Source organism: Micrasema longulum, unplaced genomic scaffold, assembly GCF_059751315.1.
Source record: "Micrasema longulum isolate JH-2025_06_02 unplaced genomic scaffold, ASM5975131v1 h1tg000504l, whole genome shotgun sequence".
Classification (NCBI taxonomy): domain Eukaryota; kingdom Metazoa; phylum Arthropoda; class Insecta; order Trichoptera; family Brachycentridae; genus Micrasema; species Micrasema longulum.
In genome coordinates, this window is record NW_028277701.1 from 283,457 (window position 1) to 309,488 (window position 26,032).

Here is a 26,032-nt window from a genome sequence, read left to right on the forward strand (position 1 = left end):
ACTTTGTAAATATTTAAGTTAGTTTGTTTGAAAATGTCCTAACAAGACGAAACGCGTCACAATATACCCTTTGTATATTTTATAAAAAATAAAGTAGAATTATAATCCAATAAACTTGTTTTATTTTGGATACATTACCAAATTACTTGTCCTATTGGGATGACAAAATATCTTATTACTTCTGCTTCGTGCACCAAGATCTTATTCCTTGTGTAAAAGTTAAAATTTAAGTTCGCGGGTTGCGGTAATAATATGCAGGCACATGCAAAGAAAAAGTCTCTAGGATATTCAAATCGTATGCTGTGTGTTATATTAAAATATCCAACTTTTTGCAGAAGAAAGTTGTTTGGAAATGTGATTATATACAAACAATTTCTCACGGTGTTGTGTGTATGTATTATTATTATTCATTATAGGCAGGTAGCCTTTGCTGATGCGCCTATATCTCGTGTACTGCTTTTTGTCCAAGTTCTTCTTCCTTTAAAAAAACATCTAAATGGTTTTTGAACTGGTTGACTGAAATGGAATGGACAACTAGACTTGGCAATTTATTCCAGTCTGAAACTACCCTGCTGGAAAGGAAGTTTTTCTTGGGACTGAGGAGGAATCGGGGACGATAGAGCTTCCAGTTATGACTCTGTAAATTTGTGTTGGGATTTAATTGATACATCTCATGCAGGGGACAGTATTATTGAGCGTATTAATTGCGTAATTATTGAGTATCTTATAAGTTTCTATCAAGTAGTTCTCTTCTGTCGTTCTTCTAATGATGTAAGTTCTACTGCTTTTAATCGTATTTCCATATTTATTTATTTTTTAATATTGTAAGTAAATTTTAGTATCATATTGTAAAGTGGTTTAATTGTACCTGATAAAGTTTATTGTCGTGTGGTAGTATTGTAATATTTTCAAAGAAAATCATGTTTGTAAATAAGCCTCAATCAATAAATTATGCAATGGAAATATGCGTTTTATTAAACTCACTGTTTACTACTAAAGATTAATGAATCTAATGCCTAATGAGGCAAAATATTAGATTGTTTTTTTTTTATCCGAAAAACCCAAAGAAAAAATACTTTTGTAGGGAAAAAATAGTCATATTAAAATTATAATATATTATAAAAATGTCTTTACCCAATATACTCCAGCCTTTTTAAGGTCTGAGTATGCCCAAATGTTTGTAGACATCGGAGGACTCCACTCCCCGGGGAGTTGTTAAGATTGAAATTTATTGCAACGGAGAGGGAAAACATTTTTGAGAAGGGAATATGGAAGTTTAGGCATTTACAGGACTTGTGAACTGTCGTCGGCTATTCACCGTCCTGCCTATGTTTGAATATCCACATTTTTTCAACTCCATAGTAAAGTAAAGTAAAAGAGCTGAAACCTTTATTGGTGGGCGAGATTCATCTGACTCGAAATATTTTTATACCAACTGATATTGAAAGAATGATTAAAATTCAGAAGTATCTTCTCTTTGTGAATACTTTATATACAGGGTGTTCTTTAAACCCTGTCACATCCGAAACCACGATGATCAGTATGGGCAAGAAGACATATTGGCACATTAAAATAAATTTTTAGAATGAAGAAAATTTGTAAAAATAAAATATTAAAAAGAACAAATGGTTGCTTACTTCTGCAGGGAAGAAGTGAGGGGGGCGCGGCCGCGCATTTAACGGTGTGTCAGACTCCCCCCTCCTCGTTTCTCCCCTGCAGAAGTTAGCAATCATTTGTGTTTTTAAATATATTATTTTTTTAAATTTTATTCATTCTAAAAATTTATTTTAATGTGCCAATATGTCTTCTTGCTCATACTGATTATCGAGGTTTCGGATGTGACAGGGTTTAAAGAACAACCTGTATATAAAAAAAGTTATAACACGTTATAATGGTAAAAACATGGGGATGTGTTTTTTTTATTTTTAATTAAAAGTATTAAAACAAAAAATATATTGAGCAAATTTTTTATTTCAAAAGATTGTAAACAGTTAAAGATACAAAAATACACAACTATAAGTCTATGTTTTCATTGGAAAAGTCTTTCATTTTAACTAGAGTTTCACACAGGACGGTGGCAAAGCGTTTACACTCATCGTGATTAAATTTTCCTATTCTCAAAGTGAGGCTGTACATATTCTTGAAAACAGAAGACATTTTTTCCGAATCCTTTTTGGAAACTCCCGAGTGCTTTTGCAGACAAAGTTGGATTAAGCTCTTCAGAACAAATTGCAACCTCTGTTGAAACAACGTTAGCAACTTAAACTCTGCATTTAAATCTTCGACGTCTTTTTCATTTTGGACATCGTCATTATCCTTGTTTTTGTCGTCTTTGCTTTCCGCTTTGTCTACAGCGGGAAGGTTGGTATTTTTATTTTCTTTGTCAGGAGATTCAGAGTTATTCCCACTGCCGTGTCTGTCCGCAATGATTTTTACAAATGGCTCGCTTTGTTGCAGTAGTTCGAGCGCTCCCGTGAGACATTTTAGCTTTATTCCTGCACTGTCTGTAATGAAAATAAATAAGTCAACCATAAAAGTCAGTAAGTGGTTATACACGGATTTTCAGGGCCATACCGCAAAACTTTGGAGGAACATTTTTTATGATGTACTTTTAATAATATCTCAATAGATTTTTTGGAGAATTGCATTTTTAAATTTAATATATATTTTTTAAAATTGAGATTAAAAACATATTGGAGGGATACACACCGGACCCGGACTAGGGAAGCGGCTGGGTAGGGGAGGCGTAAGGGTTTTGTGGAAGGGATGCTAGTCCGAGATATTAAGGATCGACTTAATTTTTAAAATGTAATATATAAATGAATAGGAAATATCACATATTTATTTATTTATTAAGAGACATTGTCCGTGTATACAATTTATAGGGTTTAAATATTACAATAAAAGAATAGTTTAAAACATTTAAAAAAAAGAAAAGAAGCATTGACAAAAATAAGGGACATCGAGACAAGATCTGGACTATTTATTTAGTGCTCGTTTAAATCGTTGTAAACTTAAACCAAAAAAGTCCAGATCTTGTCTTGAGTTAACAATACGACAAAGACGAATTATTATTATTATGGATAACTTATATAGCGCCATTTTCGTAATAAAATACCTCAAGGGCGCTTTACATGGTGATTCTATTGTTAAGTTAATTTAATTGAAGCTTTTAAATTTGTAATTTAATTAAAATAATTTATTTTGTTGTCACGTGCTACGGATTTATTCAAATGATTTAGAGAACAAGTGGGTTTTAAGTTTTTTCCGAAACATCACTTCACTTTCACAGCCTCGCACCTCTGCTGGGAGAGCATTCCATGCCATAGGGCCTGCGACCGCAAATGCGCGTTCACCAAATTTAGTGCGCTGTTTGCGTAGAGGTATAATAACTTTTCCTCTCGCCGTAGACGTAGCTGATCTAAGCGTGAGACGCCTGTCAGCTAGTTCATCTGGAATGCATAGTTCCCTTAGATATTCCGGAGCCGAGTTGTGCAGTGACTTATACATAAGCCAACAGAGTTTGTATTCGACCCTCTGTGGAAAACGTAGCCAGTGTAGTTCCCGAAGTACTACGAATGTACTACGAATACCGATAAAAATATATGAAATGGATTTAGAATTAATTGTATTTTCGAAATCAATATGGATATTGTGGAGAAATGTTTGCATACATGAATTCAATAAAGAAATAAATAACAATATGTCGCTAGAAAAACGCAACATGTTTGGCCTTGGTAGTTATGATGTCAAGATTCGTATTAATTTTCTGAACAAATATGAATGGTCAGGAACAAATAAACATGAATCGTGACATAATAGGGGCGTGGCCAGTGGAGTGACCGTTTTTTCAGACCGGGAATTCAAAATTACAAACCATCACGCTGTTTTCTCCATAAGGGTAGGCAGAGAGAACAGAACTACATTCATACATCTTCTCATGCACGCGCGCCGATTATTTAGGCTTTTGACATGTCCATCTTCAAGTATTTGTTGGATTTGGTCATGCCATGTCTTTCTCGGTCTTCCTCTGTTTCTGCATCCATCAACATTCACAATGTAAATATTCTTAGCCGTTCTTTTGCTGTTCATTCACCCTACACGTCCAAACCAGCGCAGAGCTCCTTTCTTGATTTTGTCCATGATGCTTATCTCACCCTTACATGATGTATGTCAGAAATACGAAACTTTAAAAAATCACTGCGCTGATAATACGATACATACAGATATTTAAAAAACCACTGAATTTCCTCATTACCTCGTGTTGTATGCTTTGAAATATGTATCTTGAAATGTACATAAACGCATCGAATAAATAAATAAATTGAAATAGAAATAATGTGTACTCACTATTGGCTTGATATTCTAATAGGGCCACATGTTCCAACTGCACGGTGAGAAGCATAGAAGAGTCCTCTAGTATTGCAAACAGTTTCACAGCTTGCTCGTAGTTGAGTTTACTCAGAGCTACCATGGCTTTCCTCTTAGATAACTCTAGTTTTGGATCCCTGCAATAGAAAACACGCATTAGAAGACAAATTCTGTCTTTTAAGACTGACGGCATTTTTTAAAGTTATTATTTGGCAAGCAGCCTTTGCTGGTGCGCCTGTATCTCGTGTACTGTCTGCGTTCTTCTTCCTTAAAAAAAAGTATCCAAACAGATTTGGAACTGGTTTACAGAAATGGAATGGACAAATAGGCTTGGCAATTTATCACAGTTTAAAACAACCCTCCTAGAAATAATGTTTTTCTTGAGATTGAGGTGGAATTGGGGATGATGGAGCTTCCAGTTATGACCCAGTAAATCGGTGTTGGGATTTGATAGATACATCTCGAGCAGGGAGCAGTCATAGTAATAATTTAATATCTTAGAAATTTATATCAAGTAACCCGCCTTTCATCGTTTTTCCAATGATTCAAGTCCTAGTGCTTTTACTTAACTGTGGTAGGGCATCCTTTTGAGTAATTTGGGGATATTCGTAGCACATCTTTGGACCAGTAGCTCGATGTCTTTAGTGAAGTAGGGACTCCATATTTGGTATCCATGCTAAAGGCATACTACGGTGACCTTTGTGGTGTAGTGGGGCACTTGACTCACACACGTAAGGTTCCGGGATCGATTCCCGGTAAGAAAGCAAAAATTTAATATGATTTTCTCAAGCTCAAGTTTTGTGCCTCATCTGTGAATTCACCTCCTGGCCTCTGTGTTGTATAAATGAGAGACACGATTTAGATGGCCAATAGCCAGCATTACTGCAAACGTGTTAAGATAGATTGGTTGACCTGTACTGATTGTGGAAAAGCGAGGCGAGCCTGTGGTGGAGTATAGCGGCCCGAAACTGGTAGAGGCATTGGCGGGCCCCCGGAGACGCAGGGCAGCTTCTTAGGGCCACCCTTAGGGCTTCCGCTGCTTCGTCAGCCGCCTGAAACACACATAACAACTCGGAACTAAACCAAATAACTCTCCTTTACTCATCACAGTGTATGTTATACCTATCGTGTATTGTATATATTTATTTATGAACATTTTATTGTTGAGCCCTTGTCGAGAATATCTCGTAGATTTATGCAAAGATATGAGCTGCAGGTCACACGAAGAGTTAAAGAGGGCCGCGCAGGATGGACTGGAGTGGCAGAGGACATGCAGAGCTCTGCTGCAAACCAATCCATCTTAGAAGATTGAAATCAGAGAAAGAAAGAGAGATTTAATTTCGAACTTGTTTTTAAATGTACTTTTTTTATTTAAATATGTCATCTATGTAAGTTCAATACCGAGTATGAGCCAAAAAAATGAAAATATGTTTTTGGCATTTTCAATTGAATGGGACAAGCCGCATTGATTGGTATAATTGAATTTCAAAATTGACCAATAGACTGCTTATATTCAATTAAATTTAGTACGGCGAATGAATCCTCCCTGCTAAAGAAGCAAAGCAGTACTGCGTATATCCTTAAATCCCATACAGCGAATGAGACGTAAGCGAATATGCCATACGTAACTGCCAGTTTAACTGCCGCAATTAACTTCGTATAGACAGATACGATAATAAAAGTATATTTTCTAATATAATAACACAAAATAAACTGCATTTAAATTTATTTTTTTATGAAATTGCAAGATCCATCCTGAACGTTTTGACAATGGTTCATCCGCAGTATTGAACTTACTTAGATGATGTACCTTTTTGAAAAGATGTATTTGTAAAATAATAAAGGCATCCAAAAGGAACACAATTGTAAAATAAAATGTTGACCAAACATCAGGAAAAAATCTAATAAAAACTGATTTAAAACATCCATTGAAATTTATTATAGAAATAAAAGGTGAGTGATACATAAATCCACAAATTTGGAACAACCAGTGACCGGTTTCATTGCTTTCACCATCACTTTTGACTTACTTTAAATCGTTACCAATTCGCTCTCCAGGCATACAGCATACAATCTTGATTATTTGTTGTAAATCCTCCTTTCCGCTTGCTTCCACTCTCGCTCCAATACCCATACATTCTACCTCTTTCAGTAAGAATAAACAATTAAAAATTGTAAAATAGTAATTAAATGATAACTTTTATACAAGTTACTAGCTTTTACCCGTGTCTTTGCTCACACGGTATTAAGGAGAAATTAGTTAGAATTTTCCCGATGGAAAGATACATTTTTTCGGGATAAAAATTAGCCTGTATCGAATGTCGGTCCTCCAACTATTGCCATGTAAAAAAACAACGATCTGTTAGTCTATGGCGACGTAGCATCGCTGTTCTATTTGAATATTATTTCATTTTTCCATCGAGAATTTTTCTGAGGAAGTGATATTTTTTCAGGATCAAGAAGGCACAAAGATCAAGTTGATCAGTCGCTCCGTTACGAAGTGAAGGAAACACAAACACACTTTCACATTTATAATGATAGTATGGATAGATTAAAAATACTTGGTACACTTCCACTCGTTTATTTGACCAATTAGCACTGGGCATCTTCAGACTGGTAAAAATTATACATTGTAAAATAGTAATTGAATTGAGTTATTTTAATCTGAAAGACCTTTTAATAAAGTGTTACTTGGTAAATACAATAAATCTTGTATAAATACATTTAATTTTATAATAAAGATAGCAGTCTCAAAGATGTCGCAAAACCGATAAAAACGGTCACCGGTTATTCCAAATTTGCAAATTTAAGTATCACAATTTATTATTATAATAAATTGATTAAAAGATATTTATAATTTTACAATAATTCAATAAGAACTCACGTCCGCAGTATCGGGCGGTGAGTCTTGCAACAAGCAGGCCTGTGTCAAGAGCGCCGTGCTCAGTTCCCAATGCACCAAATCTCGCACAGCGTCACAACCTTGTCCCAGTAGCAACCGTAGAGCTTGGCTATAGTGCTCAACCGCCAGACTATATAACCGCCTTTGTTCCGGGCTGGAAGGAATCAAAAACACATATTTGTATCAATGGTCCAAATACTTTTCTGTCCGGTGTATATTTACTGCTTTCTACAACCTAGAGTACATGTAACAAATTGAAGGGTACACGGCGAGAACAGGCTCATTGGCAAATAACAAATTATACAGGAGAGCAAAATGGAGGGTAAAAATATTATTTAGGGAATACTTCTTCATACAAACGTATCCCTGGATTATGGCATGGAATGATGAATTAATGAACACAGCAAAATATCTAAACCCGTTTTGTTGAACTGTAGGATTTTGCTGATTGCTCCTACCCCAGTTGGAGATTGACAGAAGAAACAATGTATAATATACAGCACTTTTTTGTGAAGCGCGAGAGTAACAGCAATACCGATTGACTTGGGTTATATGCTAAAACTGACTGACTGATGTTACTACGCCCTGTTGTCCTTTTATAGACCGTGTTCTTTTGTTATTCATGTCTCCATGGCGGGAATAAAGTAATATACTACTCCAGGACTGGGCATGTCATCTGATTTCGTTATTGAGTTAACATCCTGTATGCAATACTGTTTGTCTTGCAGAATATAATGTATTGTATTAAATAGAAAATGCCGAGTTACTTCTTGGATCGTTGCTCCATAATTTAGGTAAAATCACGTGTGTGTATTATCGATCACTGGACTTAAACCCCCATAGGTCTACCGTGTACCTTACAGAATAATTGCTTTCTCATTACATTATTTGACTGTCCTAGATCCAAAGCTCTTGAATACTTTGGATACTGCTGTAAAATTCTGAAATAGCTTTGATTTATTTAATAATAGAGTTGCTCACTGCTACTACTACCGCTGCCATCACGTAGGGGTAGGCAGAGAGGATAAATTACCACACAATATTTATATCCTGACATACATTCCGAGCTTCTTCCGCATTAATACATCTTGTCATACGTGCCCTTCCATTGTGTCTGCTTTTTACATATTATATTTATATATTATTTATTACTTTTGTGTCTAGGCAGCTGAAGAATATAGTTCTGTACTCTGTACGTAAAATAGAACCAGAACGCCAGACAGGCATTTTCGATTCAATGGATGTAAGATCCTGAATAAGGAAATCAAGTGGAGATAATTCCGCCTCATTGTGTAGTGATTGACGCGTTTGCCTACCTTTCTCGAGGTCCAGGGTAAACCTGTCAGCAATCAAAGCCAGGGTGCAGAAAAGGGAATAATGATGATGGTATACTATTTATTATTGTTGATCGCAAATATTTTTCTTCTTTATTGTTATTTTGGTCGGTCGAAATAAATTGGATAGACTGAGAAAGATATTGAAAGGAGGGTGAGTGCCGGGAACAGGGTGAACGGTGCACTAAAATCTACTTTGGCAAACTAATGTATATCACATGAGACAAAACTAGCAGTTCACAATGGAGTTCTAGTGCCAACTCTAATGTATGGGAGCGAAGTATGGAATTGGAAAAATAATTATGAAAGTAGGTGAAATGCTGTCGTAATGCGATCTCTCAGGTGAATGTGTGGTAAAACGATGTATGATAGGTGCACAAATGTCGAGATCCGTGAACTACGTATGGCTGAGATATGCATTATCGATAGAATCAAGAAAGGGGTGTTGCATTGGTTTGGACATGTAGAGCGTATGGACAGCGAAAGAACGGCTAAAAGGATCTACGTTGTCTTACCTGTGATTAATCTGGTTGCAGTGCGCTTTGAATCTCATGAACCTCCCCGTATTACAGTGCAGGAGAGCTAAATTCGGCAAGTCATTCACTTGTTCAAATATCCTGGCAGACTCCATAAGACAGGCGAGAGATTTCTTAGAATAAGTTTCAAACAGTGGTGGGTCTTTACTCGCGCCATTTTCTTGGTTTTCTTTCTGGCAAAATTCTGCGTAATTTTCTGGAAAAATGAATTGACAACTAATCGGTATTTTACCAAAATAAAAGAAAATAATCATATTGCGCAATGTTCATGGTATTACATACTAAACATATTTATTTTATTGTTTTCAACGCCCAAAGAGCTTTTGAAAAAAGTTTACATGGAAATTACATTTACACAAACAACATAGATTCATTCCTCATCATTCATCATTTAATATGTATAAAATAATGCGCTTTCTTTTAAAAGTTAATACGTGCAAGCGTACGAATGCATCTATTCTCCAGGAACTGGACATAGGAGAAAGACTGATATCCATTTGCGAGAAAAGAATCCTGCAGTTCTTTGGGCATATTTCCAGGGGAGACTCTGTTAGTTTGGAGAAAACTATTCTCCTGGGAAGTGTCGAAGGGACAAGGTCGCGTGGACGTCAACTGACAAGATAGAGCAGCAGTCACTGAGTTATCAGAATCATCACTGACAAATGCCTATAGAAGAGTACAAGACCGTTCCAGATGGAGGGAGACTGTCCACAGACGAGCCATGCCTGGAGTCAGGCGTAATCGCCATCCTCGGATATGAGGCACGGATTGAAGAGAGATGTGCAAGCCTTATCTCGCATTTGAAAAACAGCTGTTAGTTTTAATTAATTAGGTTATTTTTATTTTATGTATGTATCTTTTGATATATATATATATGCTTTTTCTGTACAAAATTTTGACCTACTCTTCTTTTGACCAGTCTGTTTTTTGGCTGGCTGGAAGATATTAATTTTAGCAACAAGTCCGCCGAAGAACTTATTCTTTGTACTTTAAGTTTTAAATAAATAAATTTAAAGAAACCGTATAAAAAGAGCATACCTACTATTACTTAAAATAACATATCGCAGGGTAATTACTATAACTTCAAAATCAGCATTTGTGAGTTACCCACACCCACTAAAAACACATTCTAGTATGTGTGCATTCAAATCATCATAATGACATGATTATAATGAATCACCACTTGCCTATTTGTAGCATTCATGGAAGATACAAATATGTGGTTTTAGTGGGTAACAATATACAAAAAATTTTTTTTTTAAATATCCCGAATACGTCTTAACGCACATCTCTTCCAATTTCAATGCTACATATATATTTTCCCCTATTGAACAGTTTGGGTAGGTAATAAGAAATGTAAATAAATACTTGAGAGCTTTACCTTGAGCATTGTACATATATCTGACTCCAAGTTCATTCTTAACGGAAGCTATTCTTCTGAGTAGTTCTTCTCTTTGGTTCTCTGGTGATAACTTGAGGGCCTGACTATAGAACTGGCAGCTGAATATCATAGCCTCCTCCAGGTCTTTTGGTGGCGTTATACCTTGGAGAGTCAAATTATAATAGGTTATTATTTACTTTGAATTTATATATTTAATGCACAAAATACACAATTTTATCATAGAGCAAAATTATAATTTTTTACATCCCGACTTGTTAGAAAATTCCATGTTAAGTCGAGACTCTTCTATATATAAATCAAAAACACTTATTAACAAATTAAACAATATACAAAATAATCAAAACAATATACAAAATAATAATAGAAAAATATAAATAGTAAAATTTTATACATGCTGAAAAATGGAATGCAGAAAAGTTATATAATAATTCTTGATTCTTGATTCTTAATTTTGTCTTTCAATTTTAACTTTTTAATTTTAATTCTTAATTTTAACTTTTAACTTAAACTTTTAACCTAATTTTAATTTAAACTTTTCATTTTTATTTTAACTTTTACTTTTAATTTTAATAATTTGATTTCAACTCTTAATTTATACTTACTACTACTACTTATCTACTACCTGCATCAAATAATTTATTGTTAGTTGTGATTTTTTTTACAATTAAATTGAAATGTTCATGGAAGCAGAGAGAAGTAGAGTAGCTTTACAATGTCTTCTTCTTTTATGAACTTTTTATGTAATATTTTTATTTTTACTTTTTTAGAATTAAATTATTTTTCCCCTCTCCTCCTGCATTCATTAGTGTGAAATCTGTAATTGGTCTTACTTTTTAAAATTGTTCTTTTGTACCTTGTTTTTTGACTGTATGATTTCATTAATAAATAAATAAATAAATAATACATGGCAATATGTTATTAATAATTTATAGTAATTTTATAATTCGATTCGGTAATTAATTGATGGTAAAAATAAATACAAAATAATGCAATAAAGTAGTAATAGTAACACATCTACATATATGGTAGACAAGGGCGTGCGGTGGGTTTTTAATTAGGGAAGCAATTAATATATAAGTAATTGGTACATTATAATATACACTGCCCTTAAAAAATTAAAGACAAACTCAATACATTATACATGATTAGAAATAAAAACAATAATTTTACATATCTAGTAATAAATTGTAATGACAAATCAACCAACTTTACTTTATATACTATAATAAAAAACTGCGAAGTATTTTGAGGCATTATATTTTATTTGACTAAAATGTAGTGAAACCAAAATAAACATTATCTTGTTAAAAAACATGACTTTTCAACAAAAAAGAATTGGTCATTATTTGAACCCGTAAAATCAACATATGTAGTAGATTATAAACTTTTTTCTTATAACAAATCAACATTACATTAATGTTATGTTTGAATTAAATTCTAGATTTTACATTGTATTTCTACTCTACCATAAAATAATAATTTAACTATTATGTCCAGTGCCAAAATACCAAAATGGCATCTCTGTGCTGCGCGGTGCGCTACACTACATGGAAAATAATTTATTGGTTTGTTTCGACCGCTTCCATTGCCTAGTGAGAAATGAAGTCTGCGCCTGCGCCAGTACGGCGCTGGAACGGAATTTCAAATTCGCTTCCACCGCGATCGTTCTTTAAATCGATACCCAGCCAGCCGGTAGCGAGTACTCATCGATCAGTACGCGCATGACAGCGCTGGTAAATGGATGTATGGGAGGTTACGTTGCTTTTGAACATATTTTTATAAGGCGATAGTAAAATTCCTTCACAATTTATCTCGATTATTAATCAAATTATTATTCCATAATTTGTTAGTAGTAATTTGAATGTTAGGTATTATGACTGATAATTAATTTATTAAATATGCTATTTTATAAACATTATTTGCCAAAATGTAGGGGAACCAATGGTTCCATGCGTTCTATGAACGGACCACCGCGCATGATGGTAGAATATGTAATTTAATAAACATAATAATAAAGAATAGGTATATTATAATTTAAACCTTTAAGCGATGGGTCTTTTTGCAAATCGGAAATAACAGATTCTAATGATATAACTATCAAAGTACAAAAAACGAGTTTTACATATTTTTTTGATGACTTGCCACCAAAGTCAACCGTCATCTCCGCCGAGAGCACTTCTAACAAACCTTACGTACAACTCAAGCGTAGTATTTATTTATTAAACGCCCAGAGGGATCTTAATATACAGTTAAAGTGTATAAAGCTTATTATATATAATACAGTTATATAACATACAGTCATATGTAATTAACTGTAAAAAAAAAGGAACAAAAGCGAAAACGAAAAATACATTTAAAAAGAGGAGAATTGAGGTGATGGCCGTTCAATGGATAGGATAGCGGGTTTAATTTCAGCAGAAGTATTGTGTAAAAGTCCAACAGCTCTGCGTAATTATTAATAGTTCTGTGCACTTCTTCACCCCGCTACCAATATTCCCCATAATTGGGGAAACCCCACTCTCTCCACCTCACATTACCTTGCCCCTTCCACCCGACTCTATCAGTACCTAAGTACTAATCTGTGTACATATTTTAGTTTAGTTTATATTTACACCTGATGATAGGTAATTCAGAATACTTGAAACTAGTTGTGTTAGAATATATTAAACTCTTATGTGGTAAAAATTACTATGTGTTTAATTTTAAATAAATTCATCAACATAACATTGAAATAAAATGTTTTTAAAATTGTTTTTAGGAAAACTATAGATATTGCATGCTTGAATCGTGTTTTGAGGTTAGAGGACATAGAAAGGTCCTCTAAGTGAGGGCGTTACCTCTCTTAAGATGCGAATAAAAATCTGAAAAATAAAAGATAGATCTTAATTGATTACTCCTAATGTTTATTTGTACTTACAAGAAAGGGCATCAGTCCTCTTAGGCTCCTGATCTCCCGACTTTCCGTACATTTCCAAATCATTGTCCACTTCTTTCATTATCCTCAACTCCACATCTGACAAAGAGTTGAGCTGTTTCAAGAACGAACTGTTATATTTTTCCCAGTTCTTTGAAAACTGGAACAGATTATCGCCGGCTCTTCCCAGCAAGCAGGTGTCCTCTACAGCACGTGTGTCACTAAGAATCTTGCAAATATCCTGACATTTCTGTGCGAGAATGATATATTTGAAAGAAAGGTCATATTGGCCATCTTTGTAATGCTGTTCGGCCAAAGTGGCGTATGACAAACAAGTTTTTTCATAGAGTAAAATTTTTAAATGGACGTTCCAGAAAGAATCGTCTTCTTCGTTTGGATCCTGCCACGTCGGGAGTGAATTATCTTTCCTCAAAAGCGCGCCATCTTGTTTTTTAATGAGATTTTCGATTTCCTGTTTTGTGACTACGTTTTTAGGATCCGTCTCGATGGAGTGACGTTTTTTTCTTCTTCTTCTACTTGTTTTCTCTTGTTTGTTTGCGCATGTCTCTTCTTCAGTTTCTGTACTTTCTTTGCTCGGGTATCCGAGTGCGATTGGGATATCGGATGTAGCCATTTTGTGGACATCTATATTTTGTAATGGCTCGTAACTCATCGGTATCGGCTCAAATGGTCGTGCCATCTTTGGATTCTCTTCTTCTTTAAATTTCTGCTTGGATTGTTTAGTCTCCTGTAAAAAACAAAGAACACAATTATTTGTTTAGTATAATAAAAAACATACATTTTACAATCTGTATTATTATAATTGGATTATGTGCGAGCAGCCTTATATATTTATTTCAATGTACTTTCTCGTCTAACGATTTTTAGAATTAGTTGATCGTTGTCGAATAGAGAACCTATTTCAGTCTGAAACCACTCCCTAAAAGGAAAGATTTCTTAGGGTTGAGGTGGAGTGGGAAGTTCATTACTAATGGAAATTAGATATAAAAATATTTTTTTAAATTAGAGCATTTATGGCATTGTATGGCAAAGTTTCTCAAAAATGTATTAAAAAAATAATAAAAATGAACTGTATCAAAGAACACCCTATGTAAGAACACCCTAGAACTATGTAAAGAACACCCTGTATATATATATCCTCAGAATCCTGAACTCTCCTTTTTTTAAAAAATACACATTTTTATCCCTTTTTCTTCTCCTTCCAAACTCATTATCTGATTCCACATCATTTAATATGCATAACATAATGTACTTTTTAAAGTTAATATGTGCAAGCAATTATCTCCCAATTAAAAACAGCTGTTATTTTTAATTAATTAGGTTTTTTATGTATGTATCTTTTGATATATATTTATGGTTTTTTAGGACAAATTTTTGACCAACTCTTCTTTTGACCAGTCTGTTTTTTTAAAGACTGGAAGATATTCCTTTTAGCAATAAATCCGCTCAAGTACTTATTTTTTGTACTTTAAGTTTTAAGAAATAATATGTTAAAACAGACATAAAGAACATTTAATAAAAGGGAATATAGAAGTCTAGTTATTTACAGGGCTTATGACCTGTCATTGGCTATTGAACTAAACTGCTTTGCAACATAACAGATTTATGCAACCACATGTTTGCATTAGCTAATAAATTATAAAGTTGTTATGTTGTTGTGGCAACCATGGGGATAATGATTAACTGTCAACAGATTTCCGGTTTCCTTGTTTGGGGTACGAATTAAAATTAAAAATGTCAGAAACAAAATCAAACTGCTTATCGTTCCTAAAATCTAATTCAATCGTGTCAAACAATGTCGTAGAATGCCCGCAAATCAGCGGTTCGTACAATAAAAGTCAGTTAAACACGAGTTTTCCTTTCTTCTTGTCAGTTCGGTTTTACCATTCAGATGTGTGATTTGATCACTCACTGATCAGAACTCGTGACGTAGCAGGTAGTGTAATTTCAAAGTTTCGGTGGAGATTTTCAAAATTTCACAACAAAGTCAACGATGATAATACAATAAATAAAAATATATACATTTTTTTGGCTTAATTGGATAGTCTCATAGAATTAAGAATAGTCCAGAAACCGCATACGCACATGAAACAGAAGGCGACTAAACTACTCATAAATTAGTAGGTTTACGTTTTGACCCATTAGTTTCTTTGTAGACGTCGCTCAGTACGCAACTTCTGATTTGAATTCAACTATGCCGTGTTGTGTCCTTTTAAAGTGTAGAAATACTGCTAGAATCTTAAAGAAACAGGATGGCATCACATTTCATGTGTAATAAACAAACAAATGTTTATATCTACTTTGCTCATCTAATGAGAGAACTAATGAAAATTGGATCTCGGATTAAACAACGCCGTGGTAGACATTTGACCAAAATTATCATTAAAACATCTAATATTATTTAAAATGATATAAAAACATCAGTTTTATGCAAAATATTTTTTTAAATATTTTAATTTCAAAGTTCATTAATTCAATTACTCTTATTAAATGACCCTTTACTTATCTACTCTGTTGTGTCAATCAATGTTTCCGCGTGCACAATAAAATTTTAGAGAAATTAACAGATTGCTTTTTTTTAACCTTACATTTGTGTTATGATTTTTTTTCCCCCATCAAGCAACATAACCCGGCGGCTTCACGAATGCACGCGGCGAAAGTAAGGCATAGTGGGGGAATTATTGGACACAGTCCGATGTATTCAAATATGATTCTACGCTCCTTCTGGACTATTCTTAATTCTATGGATAGTCTATTAACAAATAAAAAAATATTTTAAAAACTACTAAACTTCCTCGTTGAGCTTAAAAAATGGGTATTTTTTGAATGAGGAAGTTTAGTGCTATGGGAAATCGGATATAAAAAATGTTTTCTTACGCGCGGCAAACATTAGAGCATTATATTGTACGGCAAAAAGTAAAAAATATTTTAATAAAAACGAACTATTGTGAATGATGTCATTGATTCTTCCGAATCAACCAATGTTGTAATAGATTTCTGGTTTGCTCAAAAAGTCAATTCATCAATCAGCAGAACTCACTGAAGAGAACTTGTGTTGTGTCGCACGCAGAGTAATTTCAAAACTTCAAAAAATCATAGTGCTGATAATACGATATATAAAAAATATTTTACCTCATTGAATTGATACATCTTTTTCAGGGTTCAATCATAGTGATCATTTGGGATATTTTGTCTCATCTCTTCTTTTTAAATAATGAAAATATAAAGATTCAATGAACAAAATTGATACTCACTTTATCCTTTTTACTGCTATCTGGGAATAGATTCAACGCTTCTAATCCTTCCTTTACATGCGATAGAGACAGCAGACATCTCTCTCCCACTCTTCCCCCAACGGAGGGGGGCGGAACCTCTGCAGGAGGCAGGGCTACCTTGGGGGCCATCAAACTATTTACCGCAACTCTCCGGGTGTAGTTCCCTTCATTAGCCTTCACTTGCCCGCCCTTGGAGTTTTCCTGACTTTCCGAGGTTTGAGAGGATGCGGGAGTAGTCGGAGTTTTCGTGGATGTGGTCGCCACGTCGTCTCGGGTTTTGTCAGAGAATGATATTGATTCTTCTTCGTCTTCGTCACGACGCCGGCACGTTATCGGATCGCCACATTCGCATTCTCCTGTTGACGACTCTAGAATTATGTTCAAATTGTTAAATAGAATCCACATCAACAATTTATTTTGAATTCACACTCATCTTAAGCATCTTGAGAATGGCAACTTTTACAATTTGTTATTTATTTACCAATTTGTAATTAATTTAAATGTGACAAGTTTAAAAAAATAAATTTTTTCAGCTAGAGGAAGTTTCATCATCATCATCATCATCGTTCCCTTTCCGCACCTAATGGTGCATAGGGCACTGCATTGGTACACCAATCGCACCGCATCTTGATCATTTTTGTTACATGAAGGTAAGATGATCAGGATTACGCTTCAGGTACCAGTCCAGGGACTATGAAATATTCTAGTGTGAAAACACCCATTCAAATAAATATTTCACATCAACCATGTCGGGAATCAAACCCGAGACCTCTTGCATGGCAGGCTAACGCGCTGACCATTACACCACGAGGCCGACAATGAGGTAGTTTAGTGGTTTTAAAGATATTTATATTTGTTAATAGACTATCAAGCTAAGCCAAAAATTATTTTTAATATTTTTATGTATCGTATTATCAGCGCCATAATTTTTCTAAGTTAATTGATTTTGAAATTACTCCGCCTGTGATATCACAAGTTCTCTACGGTGAGTTGTCCTAATTGCTGGGTTGACATTCTGGTACCTGGAAATGTACCATGACATTGTCATTGGTTGATTTCAGAGAACCAATGACGTCGTTCAAAGTAGTTCATTTTTATGAATTTTTTCATATATTTTAGAAAAACTTCGCCGTACAATTGAATGGTCTAATTTTTACCGCGCATAAGAAAACATTTTTTACATAATTTTTTTTAATTTGAAGTAAAAAAACCACTAACTTACTTAATTTGAAGTATTCCATAAGAATACTGTAAATGCATTTCAGCACTAATTTTACAGTTAGTCGGAGGAAGTTTAGGGGCGTTAGATGACTTGTAACACTGATTAAATGCTTAAAATAATTAATTTATTCCATTTTACAGACTACAATACAAATTGCTTATGTTGTGTAATGAGCAGGTTATCATTAGTAAACGATCAAACATACCTTTGAAATTAGGGTTCCCAGGATTGGTGTCAGCGGGAAGGTACAAATTAGCCAACATGTAATGGGAAGAAGCTACAATCTGAGGATACCTTTCAACGGGCAACAGCTTTATACAATTCTCCAGCAAGAGTCTTATATGTCCGGCCTGGCAAGGGAGGCTCATATTTCTAGCAACTCTATACAGTAACATGGCCACGGGAATAGTGAAGGGATTTTCATCAGAAGTGTTGCCAGAAGTTCCACACAGCGTAGTTAAATCATACAACTTTACAACATCATCGTGTGTCCCTTTAAACAACCAGTACGTATGCCCCGCTTTCGTCGCATTCGACTTTAAAAATGACAAGATGTTCTGAGCGACGTTCCGTATTACTTTTGGCGAGAACTTAGAGTCTTCCAAGTTGGGCAGGTCCTCAGTTTTGATCGGTTCGTATTTTTGGACGATTCCATCGAGATGGTAGCACATTACGACTTCCGGAACATTACACATCAGGTTGTCGAGCCAATAATCTATGCCTGTCAGTACATTGATGGGTTCGCTGGCATCTCGCAGGCGGAGACTGACGCAGGGTCGATCCACTCCGCCGAATATCGGAATATCACTACCGATCAACATCTGAATGTCTTCAAAGGTCCAGACGACATTTCTGTTGTATGTGTGGTTAGAAAACCCGGGATCTGGGATGTTTTCCTGCACATTGGGTTCGGGGAGATGCGGTCCGGTGCTCGGCAAACTCGGAAAGCTTGTGTCGTTACTTTCCTGGTATTCTCTGGCTTGCGACGAGGGCACTAAACTGTGATACAAGAATTTGGAAACTAAGCTTTTTTGTTGCAACGCGAATCTGCTTTTATTTTTTATATACATGACTTTGTCTTTGCTCTTGAGGGTCTTGACAACATTGTCATAGAAGAATTTCTTCATCCATGACCACTCGGATTTCATGAGATAACGATAGATATCAAAGTCATCCAAAAGTAACGTGTTTTCAACTCTGTGGACCATCATACTGATCTAAAAAGATAAATTGATGAATTTAAACAAATTGTTTCAATCAAATACATGTTTTCAATAAAAACATAATTAAATGGGCTACTTATTAAACACATACACTTTTCTTTAGAATTGAATGAGGAAGTTCAGTGGTTTTTTAAAAAAAATATATTTGTTAATAGACTGTTAAACTAAGTCAATTTTTTTTTTTTTAATTTTTATATTTCGTATTATCGGCGCTACGATTTTTCAAAGTGTTGTATTTCTGAAATAACTCCGCGTGTAACGTCAGAGGTTCATTTCCGCTTATTCTCATTCAGTTCTTCCCGTTGGTCCAGAAGCGACAAGCAGACCGGAAATCTTCCATAGCTCTTAGATTATAGGTTGATTCACATGAACCAGTGACGTCATTTAAAGTAGTGCGTTTTTATCAAAATATTTATTATTATGTTTTCTGTTCATTTTCAAGAAACTTTGCAGTACAATTTAATGCTCTAATTTTTACCCCGCGTAAGAAAACATTTTTTGTATCCAATTTCCCGTAGGGCTGAAGTTCCTCATTATGCCCACGTAGAAGGGTATACGTGATTTTGCTTTTTTTTAGTAGTAATAGAGTAATTTATAAAAAAATTTATAGGCGAAGCTTTATGTCCATTTTTTAATTTCACAAAAATGACAATTGTCAATGGTACCTCGTTGCTATTGATACCATTTTACATAAAAAAAAACTATTTTTTTGGTTTTTCGTTTGTATGGTATATGCCCTTGTATGTGGGTACAATTCAATTAAAAATCCTACTCCAATTTATCCTGCTTACTTAAGTAGGGTTTACACAAGGACAGGACAATATTTTCCTGTCCCAGCATCGCGCTTATTGTCCTTGTGTGAATAAAAATTTGGAGGACAGGATAATTGGAGACATTGTCCTAGAGATAGATGGGCAGGCTACATCCACAGGATAATGGATTACCCATATCACCGAGTGCAGCCGCATTGTTCTTGTGTGAATGTGCATGGACAGGACAGTAAAACAATAGCTTCTTGCTCTGCGGATTTTTGTCAAAAATATCAGCAAAAAATTTGCCTTTTTATTATTTAGTTCAGTGGTTTCCAAACTCAATAAGGATGTGAGCTACTTTCAGAAATTGAACTTGTCTGGTGAGCTACCTATACAAATTCCCTCTTTATAGTTTTTTAGCCGATGCCCTTATCATACCATACATAATATTTTTATATTCGTTTAAATAAATTAGAACATCAGATTAACAATAAAACATAAAATGCATTCTTTAAACATTTATTTATAATCAAAATAATAATTCAAAATATGTGTGATTAAAAAATAAAAGTTAAAATAAAGAGTAAATTAATTAGTGAAAAGAATGGCATTAACTTTCCTCCACAATTTGTTCAATTCTCGGTGAGTACCTTGTCACTCCCATCCGAATGCAATTATCAAGATGTAAATCTGTGAGTCTGTTTCTATATTTACTCTTAACCTTCATTGTGGAAAACGTTGACAGCAACCTTTTAAGCATTTCATTGAAATTTAGCACATTTTTTATTTATTTTCGGAGTTCAATAATAAAATTTACTAGTCAAATTTAATATCCTACGCGAGCCACCGAAAAAGCCTCGGCGAGCTACCATGTGGCAATCACTGATTTAGTTCGTGTTCCAACAATTCCGAAAAATCTTGGTATAAAATAAATAACGAATTACAACAGGGATGGAGAATACTTTAAAGAAGGGAATATGGAAGTCTAGGCATTTACAAGGCTTATGACCTGTCATTGGCTGGACTCCCGAGAGGGTAAAATCCAGTCTTTTGTCTACAAACATTTGCACAAACTCAAATATTGTAAAATAAATAATCTTTTTCAGGAAACTGGCTCGGAAAATTCATCGTTATGTGTTCATTTTGACAGTGTTTCGCATGAGAACTACGGTCAAATTGTTGTATTGTCCCATTGTTATGTCTCTGCTGATCACGGAGCTGGGATAGGACAATATTTTCCTGTCTAATGTATTGTCCTCATGAGAACCCTGCTTTAAGATTCGGTACAATAATTATGTTTGATGTTTACTCGTACGCTTCTAATTGTGTTCTGCCTGTAGTCGTGTATTTTTTTTCACATTTTAAACAATGATTAATGATAATAAAAATAATGTATGCTAATTATAAACTATTATCAGATTAAAAACACCCAGGTAGTACACCCAACAATATAATTTAAATTTTAAGTTTTTGTTAACCGCCATATCTTATTTATATGAGACATTATAGAATAGGAAATATGACATACTACGAATACCAGTAAAAATATATAAATAGAATTTAGAATAATTAATTGTATTTTCAAAATCAATATTTATAATACTATGGAAAATGTTTTCATTTATAATTTTTTTTAAAATGTCATTAGAAAAACTCAACATATTTGGCCTTGATAGTTGTAATGTCGAGACTCGTGACAATGTTCTAAATAAATTTGAATGGTCAGGAACAAAAACACATGAAGACAGTATTTCATAGACCTTTAAAAATGTTTTTAAAAAAGTGATATTTCCCTATTGTAATATTTTGGGTTTTTGACACATTTGCTCTTCGAAACTTTGTAGCGAGCACAGTAAGAAAACACATGTACATATATATGTCGGAACTGAATCAAATTAATACTATAATAATTATTTACCATTCCATTGGGATGATAGGGAAGCTTGAGAAGAGTTTTGATACATTCTGCTCCCGACACAACATCAACTTCTCCAACACAATCCGGGAACATGTGAGTCATACGGAAACTAAAATAAAAACGTTAGGATTTCAATTAAAAAGTTCAACGTAATCATTCAACTCCATGGGACCAAAGGTTTGTGTTGAGTTGGGACGAATAATATACCAAAGCAATATACAAAACAAAAACGTCATTAAAAAAATTCACAAGGCACATTAATGTAAAATGAACCATCATCCCAGTTAGCCTGACCGCGAGAATAAGCAAACAATAAGGTGGAGGACCCCAGTATAAGGTGAGTGTCTGTTGCCGTTTTGTATTGAAGTTCAGAACATTATTAATGGCGCAAACTGATCGCAAACGATCACTGTGAAAACCTAATACGAACATTTTGCTGAGACCTCTTTCTTTGTTTGACTGGAAGTTTCAATGCTTCGAAATAAAAAATGGTAATTTTTCATTTGAATCAATTGATTTCTGTTGCAAAATTCACTTTATGGCCATCAGTCAATATTTGGGTAACTTATATTATATTATATTAATTTTCTCTTGTTTGAAAGAAGAAAGGAGGGAAGGCTGATCTGGAGTTACTCCGTGTGGATCCGCTGTAACCAAAGGATTTTTTAAGTCAGCGAGAAAAAATCTTTTCATGTTCTTTTTCATTATTATTGTTATATTTTATTTTTTTACAAGTGGAATTATACAGAGTGGTTTTTCAATGGTACTCTTTTTTTCTTATTTTTTTGCATTGTATCTACTTATATTTGGAAAAACTATAATTGGCCTATAAATTTGGTTAATTTGTAAATATTGTATTTTTTTTGAAAAGAAAACAATAGCCATTGTAAAATGGCTATTGTTTTCTTTTAATAAATAAATATATATATATTTTTAAATCATAAGAATGCGAATACTATATCATTTTAAGTAAATAAAAACAAAATACTGACATTTATTCGAGCCAGGTTAATGAACATGTTGAAAATTTAAATGCTGGATATATTTTAAAAGGAAAATGTGTGGCAATGTTGTTACAAAATAAATATTAACAAATTTTCACTTCGGTCTTTTTACCACCATGATGACAAAATACACACATACATAAATTCATGATTTCTTCTTATTAAAATGATAATAATTAATAATAAGTACACATACAAGCAACGAACCTGGAAAATCCGACAGTCTGGCTCAAGGCGTGTCTCAAGCCATAGGAATCCGTAGCGCTGCTCAGCCAATTAGAGGGGGGCATATTGAGGTCGGTATTACACTGTAACCTGGCAAACTCCACGGGGCACAAGACGGACGTGTATTTCACTACGGCTGTAGACTTCACGTCGGGCGAAGGGCTTCGCGAGCGAGCCTGGAACCAGGAAACTCAATATTCAACTGACAGATACATATTTTTAATAATTTAATTAAGTATCTAGTTTGTGTAAAATTACTAAAATAAATTTGATATGTTTCAGAACAAAACTGTTCCTTTGTCAAACACTGAATATTAAATCATACTAAAACTAATATCAAACAACAAGTACCCGAAATACCTCTGCTAACATGTGTTCAATGTTTTACGTCCAGGGTACAGATTCTTAGTAAAGGATATAAATTATTAAAAAAATAAATTCTCAGTTACATTATTTTTTGCATAAATAAATAAAAATAAGGGGAAGGTAGAAGGTATTGGATTGAACGATATTTTAATTATTCAAGATTTTAAGTATACTACCTAATCGTATTTTCTTATTAAAAAGTTTCTACTGCGTAGTAGTGACTAAGAGACGTTAGCTTTAAATTATTGATATTTTTACTTTAAATAATGATAATTTATTTATTTTAAACGCCCCAAGCGGGCTTTTACATCTTGAAAAATATACAAAAATAGGTTTAAACTTCAATCAACAAAGTGATAAACGGTACAAAATAAACAAACATATAAATGGAAATTAAATTATATAAATTAAACCACAAAAACAATAGTGGGAATAGAACACAAAATGGCTAAATGACCCTATAAATTTTTCTACCATTAATAAAGATCTTTAAATTTCGATACTGAACAGCAAAAGATCCCGATAGAGCTTAATTCATTGCTAAGTTTAAGTAGTATGTGAATAGATGAGTGAATATAATAATTAGTACTAGATTTGATCATATAAAATAGTGCTGCCTGTAAACATACAGAAAATGCATAATTATTATGAAAATGGGAAACTGGATGGATGAAAATAGACTAATATTTATCCCATCTAAAACAGAACTATGAGTGACTTCACCCTGATGACGGAATTCGATTCAGGATATATCACTACCCGATATAAGGAGTACCGCTTTACCCACCGTCAAACTACTGGGAGTCTTCCTTAATTCTAACCTCTTTCTTGACGTTCAAATTAGTAGGACGATAAATTCATGCTTCTACCAGCTGAGACAAATTAAACGCAAAAATTTGCATTTGTAGTGTATAAAGTTGATTATTGTAATGGAATCTACGCAGGTCTACCAACGAATAAGATGACTCGCCTACAGTCTGTATTGAATGCCGCAGCGAGACTTATTTTTTAAATCTCTAAGTTCAGTCATATCACTCCTCTACTTTGGGAATTACACTGGCTATGTTTCCCACAGAAAGTGGAGTACAAACTCTGTCAGATTATGTATAAGTCACTGCACAACCCTAGTCCGGAATATCTAAGGGAACTATGCATTCCATATGAACTAGCTGACAGACGTCTTATGCTTAGATCAGCTACATCTACGGCGAAAGGAAAAATTATTATACCTCCGCGCACTAAATTTGATGAATGCAGTTATTAATTAACGGTCGCAGGTCCTAAGGCATGGAATGCTCTCCCAGCAGAAGTGCGAAACTGTGAGAGCGAAGTGAGATTTTGGAAAAAACTTAAAACCCACTTGTTCTCTAAATAATTTGAATGATTCCATATCATGTGATAACAAAGTTAAAATTAAATAAATTTATTTACAGAAACACTTTATAAAGCGCCTTTGAGGTATTATATTACGAAAATGGCGATGTATAAATTATCCATCGTAATAATTACCTTCTGCATTGTCCATAATCCTTTAAAGGACACCTAGAAGCCTAGAACTAAGTGGTACATAAATATACCACCAGAATTGAGTTACTTATTTTCTAATATTTCGTATTAATAATAAGTCTTATGTTACAAGAGTATCGTAATAACGTATACTGGTAGATCAGTCTTCCACGTTTCCCAGCCTTTTCAAACGCAATAGGTTTATTATCTTAAAAAAGAGTATATTTTAAAAGGTTTGCTAGACGTAAATTTATGTATTTATTGATTAAGATTTAAATTTGCATACATACATTCATACATATTTATATAAATTGAAGAGAAGAGAAACAAGAAGAAGAAAAATACAGTAAACAATTCACATTTAAGTTGTAAATTATAAAAGATTTAAAAAAACAAATAACAATATAACCTAAAATTAAAAAAAATAATCATCAGAAACTACAAACCTTTTCTTTTTCTTCATCAGACATCTTATTTGCTGTTATCAAACACTATAGAATCGATTTAATTAAAGTAATTTAAAAAAAAAACTTCTACGAGAATCGACCACGATTCGAGATTTTACTAGATTTTTCTGCAAACTGACAGTTGTGACATTATTGTGGTAAAACACATTTTTCTATATCTTTTTCTTCTAACTTGTATTATGGCGTCTCCTTCTGGAATGATCTAGCAATATTCCATTTGCAATAAAAATATAATAATTATTACAATAAACATACTCTGGAAAAACCATAAATTTAGATTTTTAAATATTACTAATGGCATTAGAAAGGTTAAACAGCTATCACCTATTTCTATAATGCATGCAAACCAAAAAAAATCTACTTACCTTTTTTTAAAATTATGTTTAGACGGTTTTTCTTATTTGAATAAAAAACATACAAACCTCACATTACATAGGTGCGAAGGTTTTCACGGTCACTGTTATCAATATTATGTATCTTTTTTGGGTGATACCGTGTATGTTGGATTTGATCCGACGTTTCGGCTACCATTGCAGGAGCCATCTTCAGGGAAAACTGAAGATGGCTCCTGCAATGGTAGCCGAAACGTCGGAT

The 26,032-nt window shown here is 33.9% G+C and overlaps 1 protein-coding gene across 1 annotated transcript; it reads right to left on the reverse strand.

The window, feature by feature from the left end:
• Window positions 1–1,953: 1,953 nt before the first annotated feature.
• Window positions 1,954–25,594, reverse strand: LOC148281020 (erythroid differentiation-related factor 1). Its single transcript, XM_088227453.1, has 12 exons — window positions 25,418–25,594; window positions 23,082–23,275; window positions 21,871–21,979; window positions 18,183–19,194; window positions 16,735–17,123; window positions 13,463–14,207; window positions 10,525–10,686; window positions 9,123–9,339; window positions 7,256–7,427; window positions 5,284–5,423; window positions 4,351–4,508; window positions 1,954–2,504 (listed from the first exon to the last, which is right to left on the reverse strand). Exons 1-12 carry the CDS (start codon window positions 25,439–25,441, stop codon window positions 2,014–2,016), a joined length of 3,813 nt encoding a protein of 1,270 aa, XP_088083579.1. The 5' UTR covers window positions 25,442–25,594; the 3' UTR covers window positions 1,954–2,013.
• Window positions 25,595–26,032: the final 438 nt, after the last annotated feature.

Bases quoted from the DNA above. Each gene is read 5' to 3' on its own strand.
- LOC148281020 (XM_088227453.1), bottom strand. From the start codon at position 25,441: ATGTCTGATGAAGAAAAAGAAAAG. The intron at 9,340-10,524 runs GTAAAGCTCTCA...TCATTTTTCCAG, and splicing joins ATATATGTACAATGCTCAAG to AAAATTACGCAGAATTTTGC. The intron at 5,424-7,255 runs GTGAGTTCTTAT...TGTGTGTTTCAG, and splicing joins CACCGCCCGATACTGCGGAC to GCGGCTGACGAAGCAGCGGA.